General features: G+C 46.9%; 1 protein-coding gene and 1 pseudogene across 1 annotated transcript; one reads left to right on the top strand and one right to left on the bottom strand.

The window, feature by feature from the left end:
* The first annotated feature begins 8,162 nt into the window (after nt 1-8,162).
* Nucleotides 8,163-10,967, top strand: LOC147992866 (uncharacterized; annotated as a pseudogene).
* An 8,240-nt stretch (nt 10,968-19,207) lies between these two features.
* Nucleotides 19,208-20,118, bottom strand: LOC125539509 (major pollen allergen Lol p 11-like). The gene is made up of 2 exons (XM_048702983.2): nt 19,902-20,118; nt 19,208-19,826 (listed from the first exon to the last, which is right to left on the bottom strand). The coding sequence occupies exons 1-2, from the start codon at nt 20,062-20,064 to the stop codon at nt 19,486-19,488; spliced, it is 504 nt and encodes a 167-aa protein (XP_048558940.2). The 5' UTR covers nt 20,065-20,118; the 3' UTR covers nt 19,208-19,485.
* Nucleotides 20,119-20,666: the final 548 nt, after the last annotated feature.

Here is a 20,666-nt window from a genome sequence, read left to right as displayed (position 1 = left end):
GAAGAGCAGGGAATCAATGGTAGGCAGCAAGAAGAATCAGAAGAGGAGAGACACTCTATGGTACAAGGGAAAGAGGTAGTTTTTTTTTAGAAATGGGAAAGAGGTAGCTTTTTTTTTGAGAAATGGGAAAGAGGTAGCTTTTTTTTTTTTGAGACAACGTTGCGAAGCTTTATTTAATCGTCACAATGTTTACAGGGACAGATGATAGATTCTCGGGGTGTCCTAACCAAACATGACAGCCACCACCGAGAGAAAGAGTATGCTTCGTTAAGTTGTGAGCTTCATAATTTGAGCTCCTAAACTCATGACTAAAGTTGCAAAAATCAAAAACCAAAGAGTGTTCTATTATTTCATGTACAATTGCACCATAACTAGCCAAGTTATCCTTATGTATCTCTTCAACCACGAGTTTGCAGTCCGACACAACTTGAATTCGTTTCAGATATAGATCCTCTGCCAACGCAAGAGCTTCTCTAATGGCTAGAGTTTTGATGGTCGGAGGGTCCACGATGTTCATAAAACAAAGAGCCGAAGCCCCCAAGAAAGTTCCATCTTGATCCCTGCAAATCACCCCAACTGAACCATACCCTTGCTTGGATATAGCAGCATCAACGTTCATCTTGGCGTTGCCTGGCAAAGGGGCTACCCAACGCGATGATCTTTGCACAGTTGGAGCCGCGCCTGCACTGGTGCTTTGGCATTCATAACATGCAGCTCACCCAAAAAACTGGATATGAAATTGTTAACCGAGTAAGGAGGTTGAAAGATATTCTCGTGTATGGCCTTCCGCCTAACTCCCCATAGCGCCCATAGCGCCCATAGGGTAACCACCATGCGATCAAATAGCTCGTTATTTATTATTGCATGCAAAGCAAACAGCCACTCCCTTGGGCTCTCTTCTCCACGATCAAGCATCTGTTCCACCAACGCATCAGGAGCCAGTGCCCAAACGCTCGCCACCATCGGGCATAAAATTAACGCATGCTTCTGCTTCCAGGTGTCGACTGCTGGAGGAGGAAGAAAGCCAAAGGCTGATCTATTCTGTTCTTCATTTCTTCACTGGTCGATGGCAGCATGTGTCGGCCCACCTTGGCCCATGTGGCTACCACCTCCGTCCATTCTCCTTGCCGAGTGCTCCATATGGCAGATGCTATCTTAAAAATACCGGTTTGCACTCGCAACACTGAGGACTTTTGGGCGTGGTTCCCTGAGAGAAAAGGGAATTTTACAGTCAGTTCTGCATACAGGTTTTTGGTGAAAACCAAAGTACAGAGAGAAGAATGGCTAGAAGAAAGGAGTGGTTCATCAAGAACGGGAGATGAGAGGGCATGGACCGAACTGTGGAAAATTCAAGTGCCCTCAAAAATCAAAGTTTTCCTTTGGAGGCTAGCGCGTCATTCGTTGCCGACTACGGACATCCTACACCATCGAAATATGGCAACACAAAATGCGTGTCCCTTGTGCGGCTGTCAAGATTCATGGAGGCATGCACTCCTTTCATGCTCCATGTCGAGATGTGTCTGGGCCCTTGCGGAGGATGAGCTAGTTTCCAAGATGGCCGAGCTACAGGATCCCAACGCTAAGTCTTGGCTTTTCGATCTAGCTTCATCATTGAATCATTCGAGCTTCACTAGGATGGCTGTCACTTTATGGGTTGTGTGGTACGCAAGGAGGAAAGCTGTGTACGAGGGAATTTTTCAAAGCCCGCAGCAGACTATAGCATTTGTGAACTCCTTTATATCAGAACTTGACCAAGTTGCAGCTTCCCAGGCTAGAGATGTATCGGCGAGAGCATCCCATGTTCAGCCAAACAGTTGGCTGCCTCCAACACATGGTACTATCAAGATGAACGTGGATGGAGCAATAATCAGAGGCAATCGAGGGGGAGCAGTTGCAGCAATTTGTCGTAATAGTGAAGGCACCTATCTGGGATCGTCGGCGGTGGTTTATCGGGGCATCACGGACCCGTTAATTCTTGAGACGTTTGCATGTAGAGAAGCGCTATCGTTAGCGGAGGACTTGGCCATTCAGAGCTTCACGGTGGCCTCAGATTGCCAGGCAGCCATTACTGATATCAACATGGGGACGAGGGGGCCTCATGCAGCTATAGTACATGAAATTATGGCGCGGAGATCCAGTTTTACTTTATGTACTTTTGTTTTTGAGCGTAGAAATCATAACTTCGAAGCTCACAATCTTGCCAAGTTTGCTTGTAATTTAGATATAGGTAGACATATTTGGTTGGGCTTGCCTCATGACCCAACTCATGTATCTATGAACATTATCAATCAATAAAGTTGGGCGAGATTTCTCAAAAAAAAAACTCTCTCTCAATTTTTTTTTAAAAAAAAGTGCTCCATGTACCAGCTAAAAAAAGGCTCCATGTACAATTGCATTCTGAAACTCTTGGAATCGGAAGTCATGAGCCACGAGACGACTAATTAAGCTAATAATATTTATTTCCCTATATAGTTTTAGCTTGGGGGTGGCGGGGCGCGCAGCGGTGCCGGCGGCATGGGCGGGCTGTCTTGCTACGGCGGTCGCGCGGACGCCTAAGCCTGGGTGGGCGGCGCATGGTGTGTCGGATCTGGCGGGCGCGAGGAGGCGGGCGTGGCTGCCCTAGGTGCAACGGTGGTGGTTGACGCGTCTCGAGCGCGAGGAGGGCTTGGGTAGTGGCGGCTCCATTTCGTGGCTGCCATGGGTGCTCTTTCTCACTGGCGGGGTGCTCTCACTACGGGAAAATTCCGTTTTGCCGTGTGTTAGCCTATAAGCCGTGAGCTATTTTTCAGCCACTAGGCTTATGTTTCTCTAAGCTGAGTGCAAAACGAAAAACACCCGGCAAATAAAAGGCACTCGGCTTATAGTATCACGTAAACCGAGAGGTATAAAAAAGCCCTCGGCTTACACAAGGCACATGGCTTCTACATGAGAAAACACTCGGCTTACAGTTGTTACTCGGCAAAGATATCCGCCACGTGTCAACAATGATGGTGTGTGACGGCGCCGTCATGGAGCAGCCTATAAGCCGTGTGCCCCATAAAAGCTGAGGGCTTACATGACATATAAGCCCTATGCCCTCAAGAAGCACTCGGCTTACAAGGCATATAAGCCGTGTGCCGTCAAGAGGCACTAGGCTTACAAGGCATATAAGCCGAGTGCTTCCTGCGTGTACTCGGCTTACATTTTGAAGATTTCTTGCAAGCCTTTAATGCAAAAAAGTTTCAAAATTATTTCCGTTCATTTATGTTTACTATTTGAATAGTATTTCACCCCGATCAAACCCCTCTCGAGTCGGGTCAAAGGCGTAGATCACGCAGGCCCAACAGATCGGTTCATCTCCGAAAACCATGCGAGCAAGTGTCGAAAGAACACACCCGCATGCATGCGTCCCAAGTATATGTATGAAAGGGTGGTGTGATGTCTACATACCCAATACAACACTTTGATGGGGCACTTGCTTCACAAACACGACAATGCCGCAGAAAGGTTCTGCACCTACAGTGTTGGTGTTGCACATTGCGCCGCCAGTGGGCAATCTTGAGAAGGTGTGCTCAAACTACAGGCCGTGGTAAAATTTTGAGACGGTTTGGAAAAAATTGTGATGTACATTGCTTAGAAACTAGACCATCTCCAAGGAAGAAACTTGTTTCGAGAGGGAACAAGAGAGGTATGAAGGTGAGCGAACGTTGCTTCATCCATTGGTCTTGAAATTTTTTGTGCACTCAAGATACACCATTGCTTGATCCATGCCAAAATTTGGCATCTTTTCGAGTTCGTTTACTATATTTTAGCCATTAAGTGCATTTCTATACATTTAACGGATACAATTCGTATTTGAACTACAAGTGCATGAAAAATTGGGCAAACTTGGGTTGAAAAATCATATGTCTTTTTTATATATGTTTAGGCCTTATACAATAAAAGGAAAGGAACTCCAAGCATGAGGGTGCCAAGACTGGACCCCAAACATGCAATCTTTCATTTCACAAATTCCAAAAAATGTAAACGAACTCCGAAATGCATAAAAATTGGCATGGTGCCCTCATATGACACCTACAAGATGTGGTAAAAATTTGAGACGGTTCGGGAAAAGTTGAGATGTACATTGCTTAGAAACTAGACCATATCCGAGGAAGAAGCTTGTTTTTTAGAGGGAACAGGTGAGGTATGAAGGCCAGCGAACATTGTTTTGTCCATTGGTCTTGGAATTTTTATGCACCCAAGATACATCATTACTTGATCCATGCCAAAATTTGGCATTTTTTCGAGTCTGTTTACTATATTCGAGTCATTAAGTACATTTTTAGACATTTAACGAATATAATTCAAATTTGAACCGTAGGTGCTTAAAAATGTTGTCAAAACTTGATCAAAAAAAATCATATTTGTGTTCTTGAGTGTATGCTCAGGCTTTGTACAAGAAAAAAAATGTTTTTCAAACATAAATGTGTCAGGATTTGACCCAAACACATGGAGTTTTTTGGTTATTTAATTCCAAAAAATGCAAACAAACTCGAAAAAATATAAAAATTGGCGTGATGCAATCATATAACACATACAGTCTGTGGAAAAAGTATTAAAATAGAAAATACACAAAAATAAAAATAAGAAAGGAAATATAGTATGCAAAGAAAGCACACAATTGTTGAATGCTTCCTATTGGTCAAAAGGTTGCATCCACGGATCAGTGACGTGGCGGAGCATAAAAACCGAATATGCCTTTTCTCCCAAGTCCCAACTCCCACGCCCCATCCACGATCTACATTATCTCCACGCCCAGCCACCCACGACTATCTTATCCATTCTTCTTCTTCTTCACAAGAACGATAGCCATGCATTCGAGCTCCAAGTACAGGCGTTGTCCAAGCGGGGCAGGTACAGGTGCTCGCCTTCAACTCTGAAGCTCGCCGGATCCGTCCAAGACGGCGGCTCGCCGGCAACTCTCGTCGGCCTTCCTCTCCGTTCCAGATCGAGCACGTGTACCATGGAAACACCACCACCTGAGCTCACCTCCCGCCGGATCCGGACTTCAGCGCACCGTTTCTGACCCCCCGCCCCCCCTTCCCCCCTCGCCTGGGTCGCCGGCCACTGCGACATCGTCGTCTCGCTCGCTGGTCGAGCGCCACCGCTAGCTGGCCTCTTCGTCGCCTGGAGGAAACACCCCCACACCGGCGCCTCCCCACACGAGCAGCAGCCACCCAGCGAACGTGTCGGCGGCTGCAGCCTTAAAAAGGTGATTTTAAGGAAGTTTGCGAAAAAGCAGATTTCAGTAGTGCGACCATGCTAAATGTACATGTAAGCCGGGAGAAGCGCACTCGGTTTATATATACACCGTGCGTCTCGACTCGTCCCTCGGTTTTTATATAAACCGGGCGTCTCGTCTCGGCTCTCAGCTTATATGTAAACCGTGCAACTAGATATAACACTCGGCTTATATATAAACCGTGTGGCAGGTCTCCGCACTCGGCTTACATAAATGGACACGTGGCTTGCCGTTAATGTCCGGCTGCCGTCATGTATAAACCGTGTGTCCCTTGGCACTCGGCTTACGTAGAGATGCTTGGCTTATATATAAACCAAGTGTTTTCCCCGTGGCTCTCAGCTTATCCCTGGTAAGGCGGTCCTTAGTAAGTCGTGTGATGTAAGCCGGGAAAAATACACGGTTTATATATAAACCGAGTGCAAATCGGCATAAGCCGTGTGTATTGGACACAAGGCTTAAAAGTTTTTTCCTGTAGTGTCTGGTTCAGGGGACCTGATGACCTGGGTGATGTTGTTGTGGCAGTCATGTGCGTCTTGGTGGACGGAAATCAACGAGGGTGCGGGCTTGCAATGGTTGGGCGACGCGGATTTGGTTGTCGGGCTTCGGCTGGCAGCACAGAGAGGTGGCGGCAATCCTTCCTCTTCGGGGTCCGGGTGTCGGTGTCAAAACCGGCGGATCTCGGATAGGGGATCTCGAACTGTGCGTCTAAGGATGATGGTAACAAGAGACAGGGGACACAATGTTTACCCAGGTTCGGGCCTCTCTATGGAGGTAATACCCTACTTCCTGCTTGATTGATCTTGATGAATATGAGCATTACAAAAGTTGATCTACCACGAGATCGTAGTGGCTAAACCCTAAGAGTCTAACCTGTATGACTATGGTTCTGAGTCCCGCCTCCGGACTAAGTCCTCCGGTTTATATAGACACCGGGAAGATCTAGGGTTACACAAGGTCGGTTACAAAGAAAAGGAATCTACATATCTAATCGCCAAGCTTGCCTTCCATGTCAAGGAGAGTCCCATCCGGATACGGATAAAGTCTTCGGTCTTTGTATCTTCACAGCCCATCAGTCCGGCCATGGCTAACAGGCCGAACGCCCGAGGACCCCTTAGTCCAGGACTCCCTCACCGGGCATCGGCTGCCGGTGGCTTGGACCTCGGGCCCGTGCTTGGGCAGACCAGATCTGGGCCCGAGGTGGGTCGGGGCTGTCGCTCCGGGTAGAGTGATTGGGTGTGGTTCGGGTGGTGTCCGCAGGTGGTGGTTGTGTTAGCGTTGCGTCAATGCGCGAATCGGCACCGGTGACCATGGCATGGCCTCGTGTGAGCTCGCCTAGCCAAGGGCTGGGGGTTGGCTCGTCTGCCGTCGTCGGCAGTCTCGGAGTCGTGTCCCCCTAGTCCACCAGGTATTGGCTGGGGATGCAGTTGTGGGTGGCTCTTGCGGTGGAGGCACCTACCCAGAATCGGGGACTGATGCCGGACTAGGAGTAGATGGAGTGCCGCCACTCTTCCTTTCGTGGTTGAGTGTGTTGTGATGTGGGCGGCGCTTGATTGCGATAGAGACGCCGGGGTGGTGGCCCCGGATAGCAGTGCACGTGATTTCTCTTCGGCAAGCATGCATCATTGTGGTGGTGTGGCTCCCCTCCCGGATTGTGTGGGCAACGAGAGGTGTTGCGTCGGGTAGCTCGGACGTGCCCTCCGATGAGGCGGCGTCCTGATCCGGGTCTGGGGATCTGGCATAGTCACACCCGTCCTGGCGGCTGCTACCTCTTGAGTACTGCGTTGGTTTTCCCTTGAAGAGAAAAGGGTGATGCAGCAAAGTAGCGCAAGTATTTCCCTTAGTTTTTGAGAACTAAGGTATCAATCCAGTAGGAGGCCACGCACGAGTCCCTCGCACCTACACAAACAAATAAAATCCTTGCAACCAATGCAATAAAGTGGTCATTAATCCCTTCACGGTCACTTACGAAAGTGGGATCTGATAGATATAATAAGATAATATTTTTGGTATTTTTATGATAAAGATGCAAAGTAAAGAAAGCAAAATAAACGGAAAAGGAAATAGCTTGTTGACGAAAGATTAATATGATGGAAAATAGACCCGGGGGCCATAGGTTTCACTAGTGGCTTCTCTCGAGAGCATAAATATTACGGTGGGTAAACAAATTACTGTTGAGCAATTGACAGAATTGAGCATAGTTATGAGAATATCTAGGTATGATCATGTATATAGGCATCACGTCCGAGACAAGTAGACCGACTCCTGCCTGCATCTACTACTATTACTCCACACATCGACCGCTATCTAGCATGCATCTAGAGTATTAAGTACAAAAGAACAGAGTAACGCTTTAAGCAAGATGACATGATGTAGAGGGATAAACTCGTGCAATATGAAATAAACCCCATCTTATTATCCTTGATGGCAACAATACAATACGTGCCTTGCTGCCCCTACTGTCACTGGGAAAGGACACCACAAGATTGAACCCAAAACTAAGCACTTCTCCCATTGCAAGAAAGATCAATCTAGTAGGCTAAACTAAACTGATAATTCGAAAAGACTTGTAAAGATAACCAATTATACATAAAAGAATTTAGAGAAGATTCAAATATTGTTTATACATAAACTTGATCATAAACCCACAATTCATTGGTCTCAACAAACACACCGCAAAATAAGATTATATCAAATAGATCTCCAGAAGAGAGGGGGGTATGAAGTATTGTGATTGAGGAAATTTTGTCCTCGGAAAATGCTTTTACATCGGAGTGGTAGGCAAGTCATTAAGGAACAGTGACTTATCTTCAAGATTTTTGCACTACTTTTGGAGATTACTCATGTTCTGGACTGCCATGTGGCACTTGCAGAGGAGAGCAGGGGAAGGCCTGCCGGGGCTATGGGCAACACCGGGAGTAGATGTATGTATTCTTGGTCCTTCTCTAATTGAAATTCAGATTGTGCATATTATAAACAGAACACACATACCAATTAGAGCGCTCATTTGTTAAATGAAATCAGGTAAAAAGTACATAATTGTAGGTATATGTTGCAGAGAATGAACTTCTTACCATCGCTATCATCTTTAGTACTGTAACTAGCGACGATTTTCTTCGGCTGGGCTTGTCATGCTGCCGGCTGTTGTGCCCGGCCCTGTGGTGCTGGTGCAACAGTCATCGAGGTCATGGTCGTCTGATTTGCCACCGTGAACACCCATGGCTGATGACTGTAATTCTTGCTACGTAACCCAAAAACACACCTTTTTTTTTCCTACGTTTTGTTTGGTCAAAGTGAGTAACCATAGGGGCCACTTACCACATTAATACAATTGAGATTACATGCCTTCACACCCATTTATTTGTCCATGTACAAGGGGAATGGACAGAGTTTCAAGTGCTCCTGGTGTGTCCTTGTTGTTTTAGGTTTTAATTGTTTTTTTCTTTTCTTTGATAAAAAAAACAAGCTGTGGCCAAACTCTTATACATTATTTGCATTTTCTGCTCGATGAAAAGATATTCTGCTTCTTTCATTTTGCTCATGGTAGACATTGCAGCCTGTTCATCTGCAAATGCAAAAGCATATTAATTTTAAGTTGCTGCCTTTGTGGAAATTTCAGCTCCTGCAAGCTTAGGAAAATCTCATGTTCCAGATTTAGAATGGAAAATTCATGACTTCTCAGCCTTACTTGAGACAGGAGCTAAATCAGCAAAATCTTCTCATTTTCACTACTCCGGGTACAAGTGGTATGCATCATAACTGCAGAAGGATTTTTTACGCAATTACTATGTGTTAGATGTAAATATGATGCTCCCCAGTCTAGCATTATTACTAGACCATTCTTTTTGTTTTAGTAGATCGAATCGTCATCTGTATATCCATATGCAATACTAATTTAGGATGTGCATTACCGTCGCTAATCATGCTGCTATGAAGTCAAATTGGCAATCATAATTACGTAGGATGCATGAAGTGAAGAAATCAGATCTCATTCTTACTTCAGTTATGATACCTTCTAGACTGATCTTGTTTTACATTTTTGTCCATCAATTGATTTACCAGGTTCCTGAAAGTGATGCCAATGCATAAAAAACCTGGCGCTGAAACTCCATATGTTAGTCTTTGTCTTAAGCTAGGCTCGAAAACCCTGGAGCCGTGTGACACGGTAAATGCGGTGTTTGAGTTATCAGTATACAATCGTGCAAAGAGGGTGTATTGTGGACACAGAGGTATTTTTCAATGCTTCTTTTGTGCACATCCAACCTATTACAGTTGGGATTCCCTTCCCTAGTCCTTTGTGACTATGCTATATAAGTTTGAGCTATAATTCTACATGGGATTCACTATATTGCTACTCCGCCCGTTCCAAAATAAGTGTCGTGGTTTTAGTTCAAGAACCACGACACTTATTTTGGAACAGAGAGAGTACCATGTTTGCATATATGCGTAATGGGTGTGAAAGGAGGTTATACATTGTTTGGGGTATGCTGCTTCTTACATTTAAGTTTTCACTCACTAATCTTCCAATCTTTACCTGAATGAATGTTTGATCCCTCTTCAGGAGCTACTAAAATCATCTGCTTTTCTAGTTGATGATAGCTGTGTCTTTGGTGTTAAGATATTGGAAATTAAATTATTTTCTACTGAAAAGAAGGCTGCTGTGGTTCCGAAGAAGGTTACCACAGTACAGAACCTTTTTATCCAGAAGAAAGGGCTCATCAAAGGGACCTACACCTGGATCATGGACAACTACCACGAATTGGACTCGAAGCACTTTGTTTGTTCTCCTACATTCGAAGTTGGTGGACATAAATGGTACTCATATCTTTCACCAGTTACATATAAATGGTGTTTATTAATATTATGCATGCAACATTAGTCCATTTAATTTATCGTAAATGTACCATGCCAAGTTACATTACTAATTTCATAGGGACATCCAGAAGTCTGTGTAACACAAGTTCCATTGCCACTTCAGATATCCCAACGGGATATATCAACCCAACTTCTATAAATGGAACCAAGCAACTCTGATTCTAGTATATATTTAGAGACACACAGAAACACACTCCGATGCATCACCTAACGGTGTTGCTGAATATTCAGTCTGCAAACTCGATGAGTATATGTTGATTGCCACTCTACATGTGTGTCAACAGGCATGTTGGCCTGTATCCGCATGGTCGCAGACACATCACCAACCATGTCTCCTTGTTCTTATACCTGGAGTCCTCGGATAAGCTATGTGACGAGTCTGGGAAGGTAGTTGAATTGACTCTGTCCATCTTGGACCAAAAGAACGGGAAACACTCCACCATAACTTCAGGTTCAGCTCTCCTTAGCAACTATCAGTGGCGATTAGAATTTGGGACCTCCTGATTTCAGTTGATCTTACTTTTGCGGTGATCGCAGGTCTCTTGGTGTTTGGAGGTGAAAGCAGCCGGGGATGGGCCAAGTTCCTTACAGTAAAAAAATTCAAGAATCCGTCCAGAGGCTATGTTGTAGGATCAAGATGTGTCGTCAAGACAGATTTCACTATCGTTGGCTCATCCAATGATGGATAGATCGTTAGCTCATGGCCCTTGCAAAATTAGTCCAAAGTTGAGTCACTTATTTTGGGTGGAGGGAGTACTTGCAGTATTATGTCATACTGTGCTTATTTCTTTTTTGTCATATATTGTTTTGGTAGCAGTACTAACACGATCATCCTATGGTGCTAAGAACGAACTTAGCTATGGAAGTTGAGAACATGCAAGTTTAATTTTGGGCAATGCGGTGTTTGAAAATACTTCAATATGGCACGGATGATGCAATTATTTTGGTTGGCTTATTACCGCTCTATTTAATTTTCTATCATCTCTCCTCACCTTGTCCTGGTCTGCCAAAATATACTAGTTTTGGTGTTGGTACTGGTATTCGAAGAGCGGCTTGCTTGTTTGCAACAGCAGCTCAGAGATTGACACTTGCTGTTACATGAACGAGAAATTTAATCTTAATTGTAGTTACAACTCAGATGTACCGATTGAACTGTTGGGAGCATCGCGTGAGGACACATGGCTTGGAGGTCTTGGGTGCTCGGCCAATGTACGTAGTTGCCGGTGAGTCAAAGACATGGTTTTTTCGAGACGCCATCTCCTTCTTTCGTGAAATCATGAACAATTTTTGAAATCATGAAAAAAATTCAAACTCGTGCACATACCTGAAATCATGAATATTTTTCAAATCCGTGAACACTTTTCCAAATGTTTGAACATTTTGTAAATCAAGAACAATTAGGGGCACAATTTTTAAATTCACAAACTTTTTTTTTGATCTAGCGAAAGGGCCCGCGCGTTGCAATGGAAGAAAAATAATCATAATCTCCAATGACCATGACCACATTTTCTTCTATCACCGAGATACACTATCGCTCTTATTTTCGTGAAATTGTTAACAGTTTTTGAAAATCATGAACATTTTTTTAAATTCATGCACATATCTGACATCATGAACAGTTTTCAAATCCGTGAACACTTCTATAGATTTTTGAACATTTTATACTATTTGCAACATTTATTTTAATTGTGATATTTTTCTAAACAATTCTTGAATAGGCTAACATTTGTTCAATCGACAAACATTTTTTTGGAAATTGTTTGGTGGAACAATTTTTGAAATTCACGAACATTTTTCTGATTTAATGAACATTTTTTGAAATGCATGATCATTTTTTGAACGAGGCAACATTTTATGAATCAATAAACTATTTCATAAGTCATGAACAATTTTTGACTTTTTAGGATATTTTTCAATTCATGAACATTTTTTGAATTGTCGAAATTTTGTTCAATTCCATTAACATTTTGAATACATGAAATTTTAACAAAAAACATGAACATGTTTTGATATTCCAAACATTTGTTTTCAAAATTGTGAATATTCTTTGAATATGTGAACATTTTTTTAAAAATCATGAACATTTTCTGAGTCCACAAACATTTATCAGTTAATAAACTTTTTATTTCAAAATTCACACTTTTTGAATTTTCCGAAATTTTTAATTACCAAATTATTTAAATTAGAAAAAAAGAAAGACGGAAAAGAAAATCAAAAATAAATTACGAAATTTAAAAAACAGGCCGCACGAACATGGGCCGGCTCAAATAGGCGCGCAATTTCTTCTCCCAGCGCGCAGAGCGCGGTATAAAAAGTTCCTACTGGGCCGGCCCGCGAGGGGATTCCCGTGTGTGAAACGTTTTTATCACTTATAGATGGCATCAGTGGGTAATACTTTGCAACTTTGGGGGCAATTTCTATGACGAACGACCAGAAGCAATAGCCTCTTTCTTATTAGGTAAAGATGGGTGGTTGGTGCGTCAGCAAGGATGGTCCGGTTGCAGTTGTTGTTATTCGAGGTGATCGGTGTCGGTTGAGACACAACTTTGAAGTTTTGCTTAGGGCAGGCTCCATGCGTTGAGTTGTATGTGTGTGATGGTGTTCTACACTTGTTCGGAGTGAGAGGTAACCTTTTGTAATTGTCTTCTCCCTTCTATAAAAATATGATACACCGTGGCGTACTCTCAAAAAGAAAAGCCTTATAACCAACTATGAATGAAACATATTCAGATGGGGACTCCTCCCCACAGTGACCACTAAAAAAGGGCGGTTGGCGCCCGAGACAACGTGTCATCAAATTTCAGTTATAAGTGAAGTTCAGAGCTCAAGAGAAAAGTTTGGGAAATTCAGGTCTGATGCACCAATTATATCCACCTTCCGTGTACCTCAGTCGTCGGTGCATCTCATCTGAAAATAAAAAAGAAAAAGCGTTGACGCAACCGTTTCCTATGGCTTTGTAAACATGGCGAGTTCCGACAGTCATGACGTCGAGATGTCGCCGTCACCGATCAGAAACGTACCTAGGCTTTCGCCCAGATACAACAACCCAAGCAAGAACGGGGGAGATGCCGACACACCTCCGCGACACCCCCAAGGAGGGAAACGACCCCCACAAACGCCGTCGCTGCTAGCACCGACCGAAGACGGGCCGGATTTTCCTCCATAACGTCACGCACCTCCATACCTGCCCACTGGATTGGGGCCACTGTCCATGATTTGTAACTCCACCGCCGCCGCAACACCTCGCCATAGAGATCCTAATGTCACGGAACACCGATATCGCGCATAGCCGAAGGAATGCAACCCTTCTTTCTCCTCCCTCACGGTTAAGAACCCGCATCTCTAGAACACCTCCGCTTCCGGCACGACCAGGAAAATCGCACAGCCTGCAGCAACCCACGCACCAAAGGAGCAACACAACGGCCACCGCCCTGAGTGCCAGATCAGGCAACAACAACCCCTTGATCCAAAACGCACCCCCCCCCTCGCTAGCACCACCAGGAGGCCACCACGCACACCAATCCACACTTTACCGGGACCTGGCCGAGCTGCGCCGCATCAGCCCTCTCCCACGCCCCCGCCTCCGTTGTGCCGACACTAACAGGAGGTCGACACCACCATGAGGCCATGCTACACACTAGGCCGAGCCGCGTCGCGCCACATCTGTCTGCTCCCACGCCTCCACCTCCAACTCCTGTGTCAGCACCAACAGGAGGCTGATGCCACCAGGATCTCACGCGGCAACTCCACTCCCACGTTGGCGCCTTCCAGATGACACCACCCTTCAGCGCCTCCTCTACGAGATCTCGACTGCGCTCCGTCACGCCGATGCGCCCTCGCCATGCTCTTTGACACTGTAGAAGCTCTCCCCACGTCGCCCACTTGACGTTTGCTCCCCCGCGAGGAGGCCCGTCGAGGCGCGCCGACCTCGCCCGCCGTCTTTGACGGTCGGGCGCCACCACCGCCACCGTCGCCGGCGGCAGCGGTGGCCAGGGGATCTTGGGAAGGGAAGGGTTTTGGGGCTAGGGTTGAGACCTCCTTAGCTGCCACACGCGAGTGGCCCTGGAGGGGAAAATGTTCGGCAAGTGCTAAGCTGGCTACGAGGCTTTAAATACAACATCTACTACAAGACACTATAGTAGTTTCAAATTAACCAGAGTTAAGAGTGGCCTTGAACAACCGAGACCCAACTCTCAAATTGCACCATCGACATAAATCGAAAGGCCACGCACCGCACTACACGTCGACACTGCCTGTGTGTTGGGTGTGGCTGAAAGATCACGCACGGCCAAGTAGATGCCATGGCGCCTGTGCGCCAACGGCGGGAGTCAAAGGGCATTAGAGTGAGAGACACACCATATAGAGAACTCATGCATGGAGCACCCATACCACACGTGGGGTCACCGCCGTAGTCGAAAGGCATATCACCACCGAGGGCAACTCCAAGCCCACCTTGGTCCGATGTACCCGAAGGGTGGGCTAGCCGAGAGCACACACATTGACCACCCACACCAGACATGCCATAAAGCTTCGACATGGATCCAACAATACATGAGCGTAGGAATCGGCAAGGAGAAGCCGCCACCACCATTTCCATAGCTCGCCTCGCGTTAGAGAGGAGACCGCATGCATAGCCACCGTCTGTAGGACCATGGGGCACACCAGAACAAAAGGGAGCTCAAAACCCAGCCACGATGACCCCCACCTATATAGAGAGTGCGTCGCCACCATGGCGGCCATCTACGAAGCCACGACAGAGTCATCCCCAATGGCACCCTGCTACAAGATGATGCCTGAGCAAAGAGGAAGACGACCCTTACAACCACTATAGAGCACACCACCGACTACCAAGAGGAAAGGAGCATTATGACGACAACTTCAAGAAACGTGTGGCATCTGCGAGCATTGCTGGAGCCAGCCGAAACCAGCTCAGACCTCGCCCCAGCAACTCCTCATGAAGCGAATCAGAATTACTTGTCTTTTCCCTTTCCCACTTCCCCTTCTATTTGGAGTTTCCAAATTAGTTTGTGCCACAGTTCAATTCCTTGGAAGCTCCAACCTCCAGCATTCTCCGGGGGGGGGGGGGGGGGAGGCGGCGGAGGGACCCTCTGCTACCATTCTTCGTTTACTATCACAACACACTCCGCGCCATAGAGGTTTGACTGTTGTCGTTCTGTGTCGCGCACCTCTGCATCTGCTGCCGTTGATGCACACCCAAGTTTCATGGAGGCTTCCACCTCGATACACGCACATGTTTCCTAGCGGCCGCCGTAGCATGCTCCGAGCCTCCATGTCGCTGGCTGATCACCTTCTCCTTGTTAGATATTCGGTCCTCCATCATCTGCCAAGTTCCTGGTCGACCCCTTCTCATTATCCATTGCTCAGTCCTCCACTGACTCCCTCGTCGACACCTTGCGGTGGCCCTCTGAGTAGGTGCAGCGACAATATTGGGACCACCGCATACCAGTGCTACAATTGGTGTTGGTAGAAGCTGTGAACAGTGATGTGCCATGCAGGAGTCAGCAACATCGACTGTTGGAACCAGCGGCAGTGGATGTTTTGACCAACATTGTCCACTGCTGAAACCGGTGGTGTGGAATGTTGCGACCGACTCATCCACACTACTATGGATCGGAATAGCACTGACCCCTCATCATTGAACGACCTTTTGACCAGGCATTAGTGATAAACCATAATACTGACTGGCCATCCAGGACACGTCTGTAATATGTAGCACTAGACTCGGCTTGACAGTTATCACAGACTGGTCAGAAAATGACCAGTCAGTGATATGTTGACCCGAAGATCAAATTGGACCGAAGATAATCACTGATCGGCTGCTATATTTGACCCGTCTGTATAGTCTTAAATCTGGCCCCTTTTTGTGTCATCGGTGTTGTTTTATATGTTGACTTTTATAACATCGTCCACCCCATGTTTCCATACCATACCCTCACTGCCATGATCGAGTCCCTCCCTCTTGCCGGTCTTCTTGTTATCCCTCATCTACCTCCGGCCACTAATATGTGGCGGTCTCACCAATGGCCACACGGCCTTCCTTCGCTGTCACACCGTCCCAATGCTACTACTCGCAAGTCATCCAGACGACGCGACGGAGATTTCTCGTCAGGCTGTTGCCATATTCCATCCATCTGTTGCTGCCCTCTCATGGGATGCCGAGTCTCCCGTGCCGACGCGTGTGCTCGTTGACCGAACAATCGTAGTTGTGTTGGTGTCAGGGTTGCTCCGCACCAGGGATCTGCCCTGCTACCGGCTGTGTCTCTCATGCCTACGTGCTTGGTGGTAGACTCGACATGTAGTGCCATGTTCTTGGATCGTGGCAGCAGCCACGGCGATGAGCTTCACTCATTTATAATTATGTTGCAATTTCAATCAGGCTATGCATGTCATGTATGTGTTACAATTCTGGGATGCATGTACTTGTCTTGCTATGAATCTTACAATTGCGGCATGTTCACATGTACATATGAATATTAGAAATTATTCTATATTATGCATGTTATATGTGATAATGTAGTGAATATGTTAGAAAATCGTATAAACGCAACCAACTGCCTCATTAGGCATTCTTTGCGATTACAAGATGGGAGGGGAGATACAGTGGAATACGGTTCAAGTGAATGGCATTCTTGGTCTATGCACATTACTTTAGTTTTTGATGTCTAATAAAACCCAACTAGATTTAAATAAAATATTTATATCACAGCTACCTTATATTTTAGTTGCACTGCACAAAATTTAAAGAAGAGAAGAGGAAGTCGGATGGGTAGGCTCGAGCTACTCCAGAATCCTCATTTCGCATATGGCTTGCCTGCACGACAGATGATCTCAAGTGTCAGGATCATGCGATGAAGATAGTTTCTTAGGATCTGAGTCAAGTCTTGCAGATTCTGCGATCTCCGGACACATAACAAGTATCTATTTATGTCGTTACCTCCTGCTTCTTAGAGAAGGCAAGGGAGTCCTCGAGTGGAGTGTAATTAAATTGAACCTAGCTAGGTACGATATTCTTAACTACACATGTATTAAATGAATCAATGAATATCCGATGTTAATTGTCTTGACAAATTTCCTTGTGTGCAGACTTACATTTTAATGACACTGCACAAAAGAAGATGACCAAGGGGTTTATGAAGTAGGATAGAGAGTAGTGAAAACATATATGTCCTCTCTCTAGTTCCTTAAGAGGCTCAACTATTAGACTAATCTGATATACTCAATGACATGTGTATTGTGAAGTGTGTAGCTTTGGCTAGTATTCTCTACATGTTGGTTGTGAGCTGTGTAAATATATATGTGAATTGTGTCACTGAAAGCAAAGTACTTGGTGTGCAAATGAATGATTTATGCCTATGCATTGTGTTCCTATGTTTTTGGCAATTTTGTTTGCATTGTTATAATCAAACATAAATAAAGAACAAACATGCAAAAGTGAATGGAATTGTTATCACTGACTGGCCTGCGATTAGTACCTGCCGGCGACCACTGACCGGCCAGCCGGCTAGTTGATGATGGCAATGTCATCACTGACCCCGGGGCATTGACGGACAACACGACGCCTCATGCTGGAACTGGTGACGCCACGTGCTGCAACCAGCAAGGCAACGTGCTACAAACAGCGAAGTGGCATGATATGATGGGGCGACGTGACGGCGAATTTTGCTGGGATCGACAATTGCTGGTGCCGCGACCGACGGCGACGGATATTGCTGCGCGCATTGGTGACTTTTGCTGGATCGGTAACTGATTTTTTGCTAGGATCGACAATCGGTGGTGCTGTGACCGGCGACAGACTCTGTGGAGACCTGCAATGGGGGTTGTAGAGATCAGTGTCGTGCCATACTTTACTACCACATCCACCGGCCATGCCCATCGCCTGGCCAGCGATATAAAGGTGCTGCAATCAGTGATGCTGGGTGCTGCGAGGCATGATTCCAAGTGCTACGAGCGGTTGCGGCGGTGCTGGGAGCCGGTGGACATGCGAGGCAATGCTAAGTGGGGTTGTTGCAAGCGACCTTCCATGGTGCTACAGGCAGTCTCACTGACGCTGCGAGTCTTGGTGCGCGCGCGGTGAGCCGGCAGCAATGCAGTGAGCGGACATCTGTATTTTCTAACAAGGGGCGGCGTGCATGCACTGCAGCGCTGTAGCAGGTCAACGATGTGTTTCTCTCTTTCATTTGAAACGAAGACATGTGGAAAGGATGGCATGCGGACAAAGCGGTACAGAGGGGATGGCGTGGGGATGATACAAATCCAATGGTTATAGATGGATGAATCCAACGGGTGCGTGGCGACCGGTGCGAAACAATTCATGAAAATTAGGTAGAAACGGAGAATAAACAAGATATATAGTTTTTTTGTGAAAAGGACCCTGATATATAAAAAACAACGAACATTACAAAGCACCTCAACAAAAACGAAAATTACAAAGAAATCCTTGAGATGCCCTTCGCCTTCAAACTCCAAACCGTGTCGACGGCTCACCACCGCTGCTGCTCCACCCTGAGCCGGCCTAACATTGTTGGTTGCGGAAGGGAAGTCGTTGAACGGGTCTAAAAGACCACATCCGCCCTGGAGACGAAGAAGGAGTAACCGTCGATAAAGCTCCTTGACGATCCGGTGATCCCCACAGCCAGAAGAAATCCTCAAGAACCACACCACTCCCACAAGCTTCTCAACGTCACCGCCGAGATGGGACTGAAGCCGGGGAGACTTTATTGAATGAGGCGCCACCGCCACCATCTAAGTGCGGCCCCAATATACCTAGACCCTAACACCAGAAAACGATGCCAATCCTAACTACTTGCTGGAGCCAAAGCACCGAGGTCCCCACCCCCAGCCGCCACCAGAGCGGCAGATGGAGGCAGGGACCAGCGGCTTCGCCGGCGGAGGAAGGGGCGATGGTTTTTCCTCCTCGTTCGCCTCTCGTGCGGTTGTGGAAGAGAACCTCCATTTTTGGTTAGAAAGCCTATAAAGTAAAGGCTGAATCACCTCCTAGAGGCTTTAAGCAACAGATTGGAAAAAATTCGCTTGCAGCAAGGAGAGAAAAGACTTCACCTATCACTCATGAGGAGAGGGCACCACGCATTGTTTGGGATATGATACAAAAACACTGCACGCATACATTGTACATATGATCTCTATATATTAATCATCATACAATTTATCATCTTATTATTCGAGACAAAAAGATACTAACAGAATTTATCTTATACAAAACATATAGCTGGAACAGAAGTAGCTAGACGAGGGCGCCGTATGTAGGAGAGTCATGAGATGATGATGATGATGGGAAGTAACTGAGCGGGACTATATGGATGGGATGGGGTTCATGGGTTCTCGGGTGCGTCCTTGAGGTCGTAAGCCTGGAGGATGCCGCTGCACTCCTTGCGCGGCTCCTTGGGGAAGAAGGCGATGGGGTTGGCGAAGCGGGTGCCCTGCTGCTTCATGCCGTTGTTGCTGGTGAGCGGGACGTGCGCGCGGTCGCGGAACTCCTCGATCTCGGCGCACGACGCGTCGGGGCTCTTGGTCAGCACCACCTCGCAGATCTCGTCCTGGTGGTCCTGGTCGATCTCGATCTTGTACCACCCCTTGTTGTCCGTCGTCGCCTCCGCCTTGAGCTTGCTCTCGCCGCCGCCGAACGGCCGGCAGTCCATCGCCACCGTCGCCCCTGCATGCACGCATGCGTACGTCACCCAGCTGTAAATTGTAACGTTACCCCTCGACCCGAGGCGGGCGTACGTACCTTCGACGTTTTTGGAGACGTTGGTCTCGAAGCCGGCGCGGCAGGGGTCGCAGTAGACGCGGCCGGTGATGATGAAGCCGCTCTCGGGGGCCTTGTCGGCGGAGGCGACGCCGGCGAGGGCCAGCAGCAGCAGGGAGGCGAGGAGGGGCATGCACCACGCCATGGGGTCGGTCAATCGATCGGGGGGTCAGTCACAACTCACAAGCGGGCGGGCGGGGAGTAGGGATCGGGAGCGGTGAGGCCGGCCAGGAACGGGCATTTTATGCATGGACGGCGCGGTGGAGAGTGGTGGCGCGGCGGAGGCGGGAGGCCGACCGAGCTCGATCGTCCAGGCACACGCGGGGAGAGCGCAGAGCCCATCAAATTTCAGGTCATCTTCTTCAGACATAGTCTAGGATCCATCGATGCATGCATGCATGCAAAAGCGTGTGCTATTTTCTGCTTGGTTGACGTGCCATCTATGCAGGGTCGACGTGGCAAAATAATGGGTTTTGTGATGCCACGCTGGGGAAAGAACGTTTTGGAGTTCAAGCAGCATGTAGCACTTTATCCCTCCCACTCGACGAAGCCACTTTGGGGATGTATCCGCAACAGCTATGAGTGGTATACGTGTCGTCCGCGCCACATGTGAGTCGTGTCAGAACCGAATTATGGTGTCTTTCCGCCGAGTTAATTGCAAGGAACTACCACACTTCGGCACGACGTTACGAGTCAGTACCACTAGTCACTTTTTGTGCAGTTTAGTACCAACTCAAAGACCAAGTG

This window comes from Triticum urartu, chromosome 1A, assembly GCF_056163025.1.
Source record: "Triticum urartu cultivar PI428250 chromosome 1A, HENAU_Tu73, whole genome shotgun sequence".
Taxonomy (NCBI): Eukaryota; Viridiplantae; Streptophyta; class Magnoliopsida; order Poales; family Poaceae; genus Triticum; species Triticum urartu.
Note: the sequence above shows the minus strand (reverse complement) of the source record. Positions and strands in the feature narration are given on the sequence as shown.

Excerpts from the sequence above, each read along its gene's own strand:
- LOC125539509 (XM_048702983.2), bottom strand. The coding sequence starts at position 20,064 with ATGGCGTGGTGCATGCCCCTCCTCGCCTCCCTGCTGCTGCTGGCCCTC. Across the intron at positions 19,827-19,901 it reads CGTCTCCAAAAACGTCGAAG|GGGCGACGGTGGCGATGGAC; the intron begins GTACGTACGCCC and ends GCGTGCATGCAG.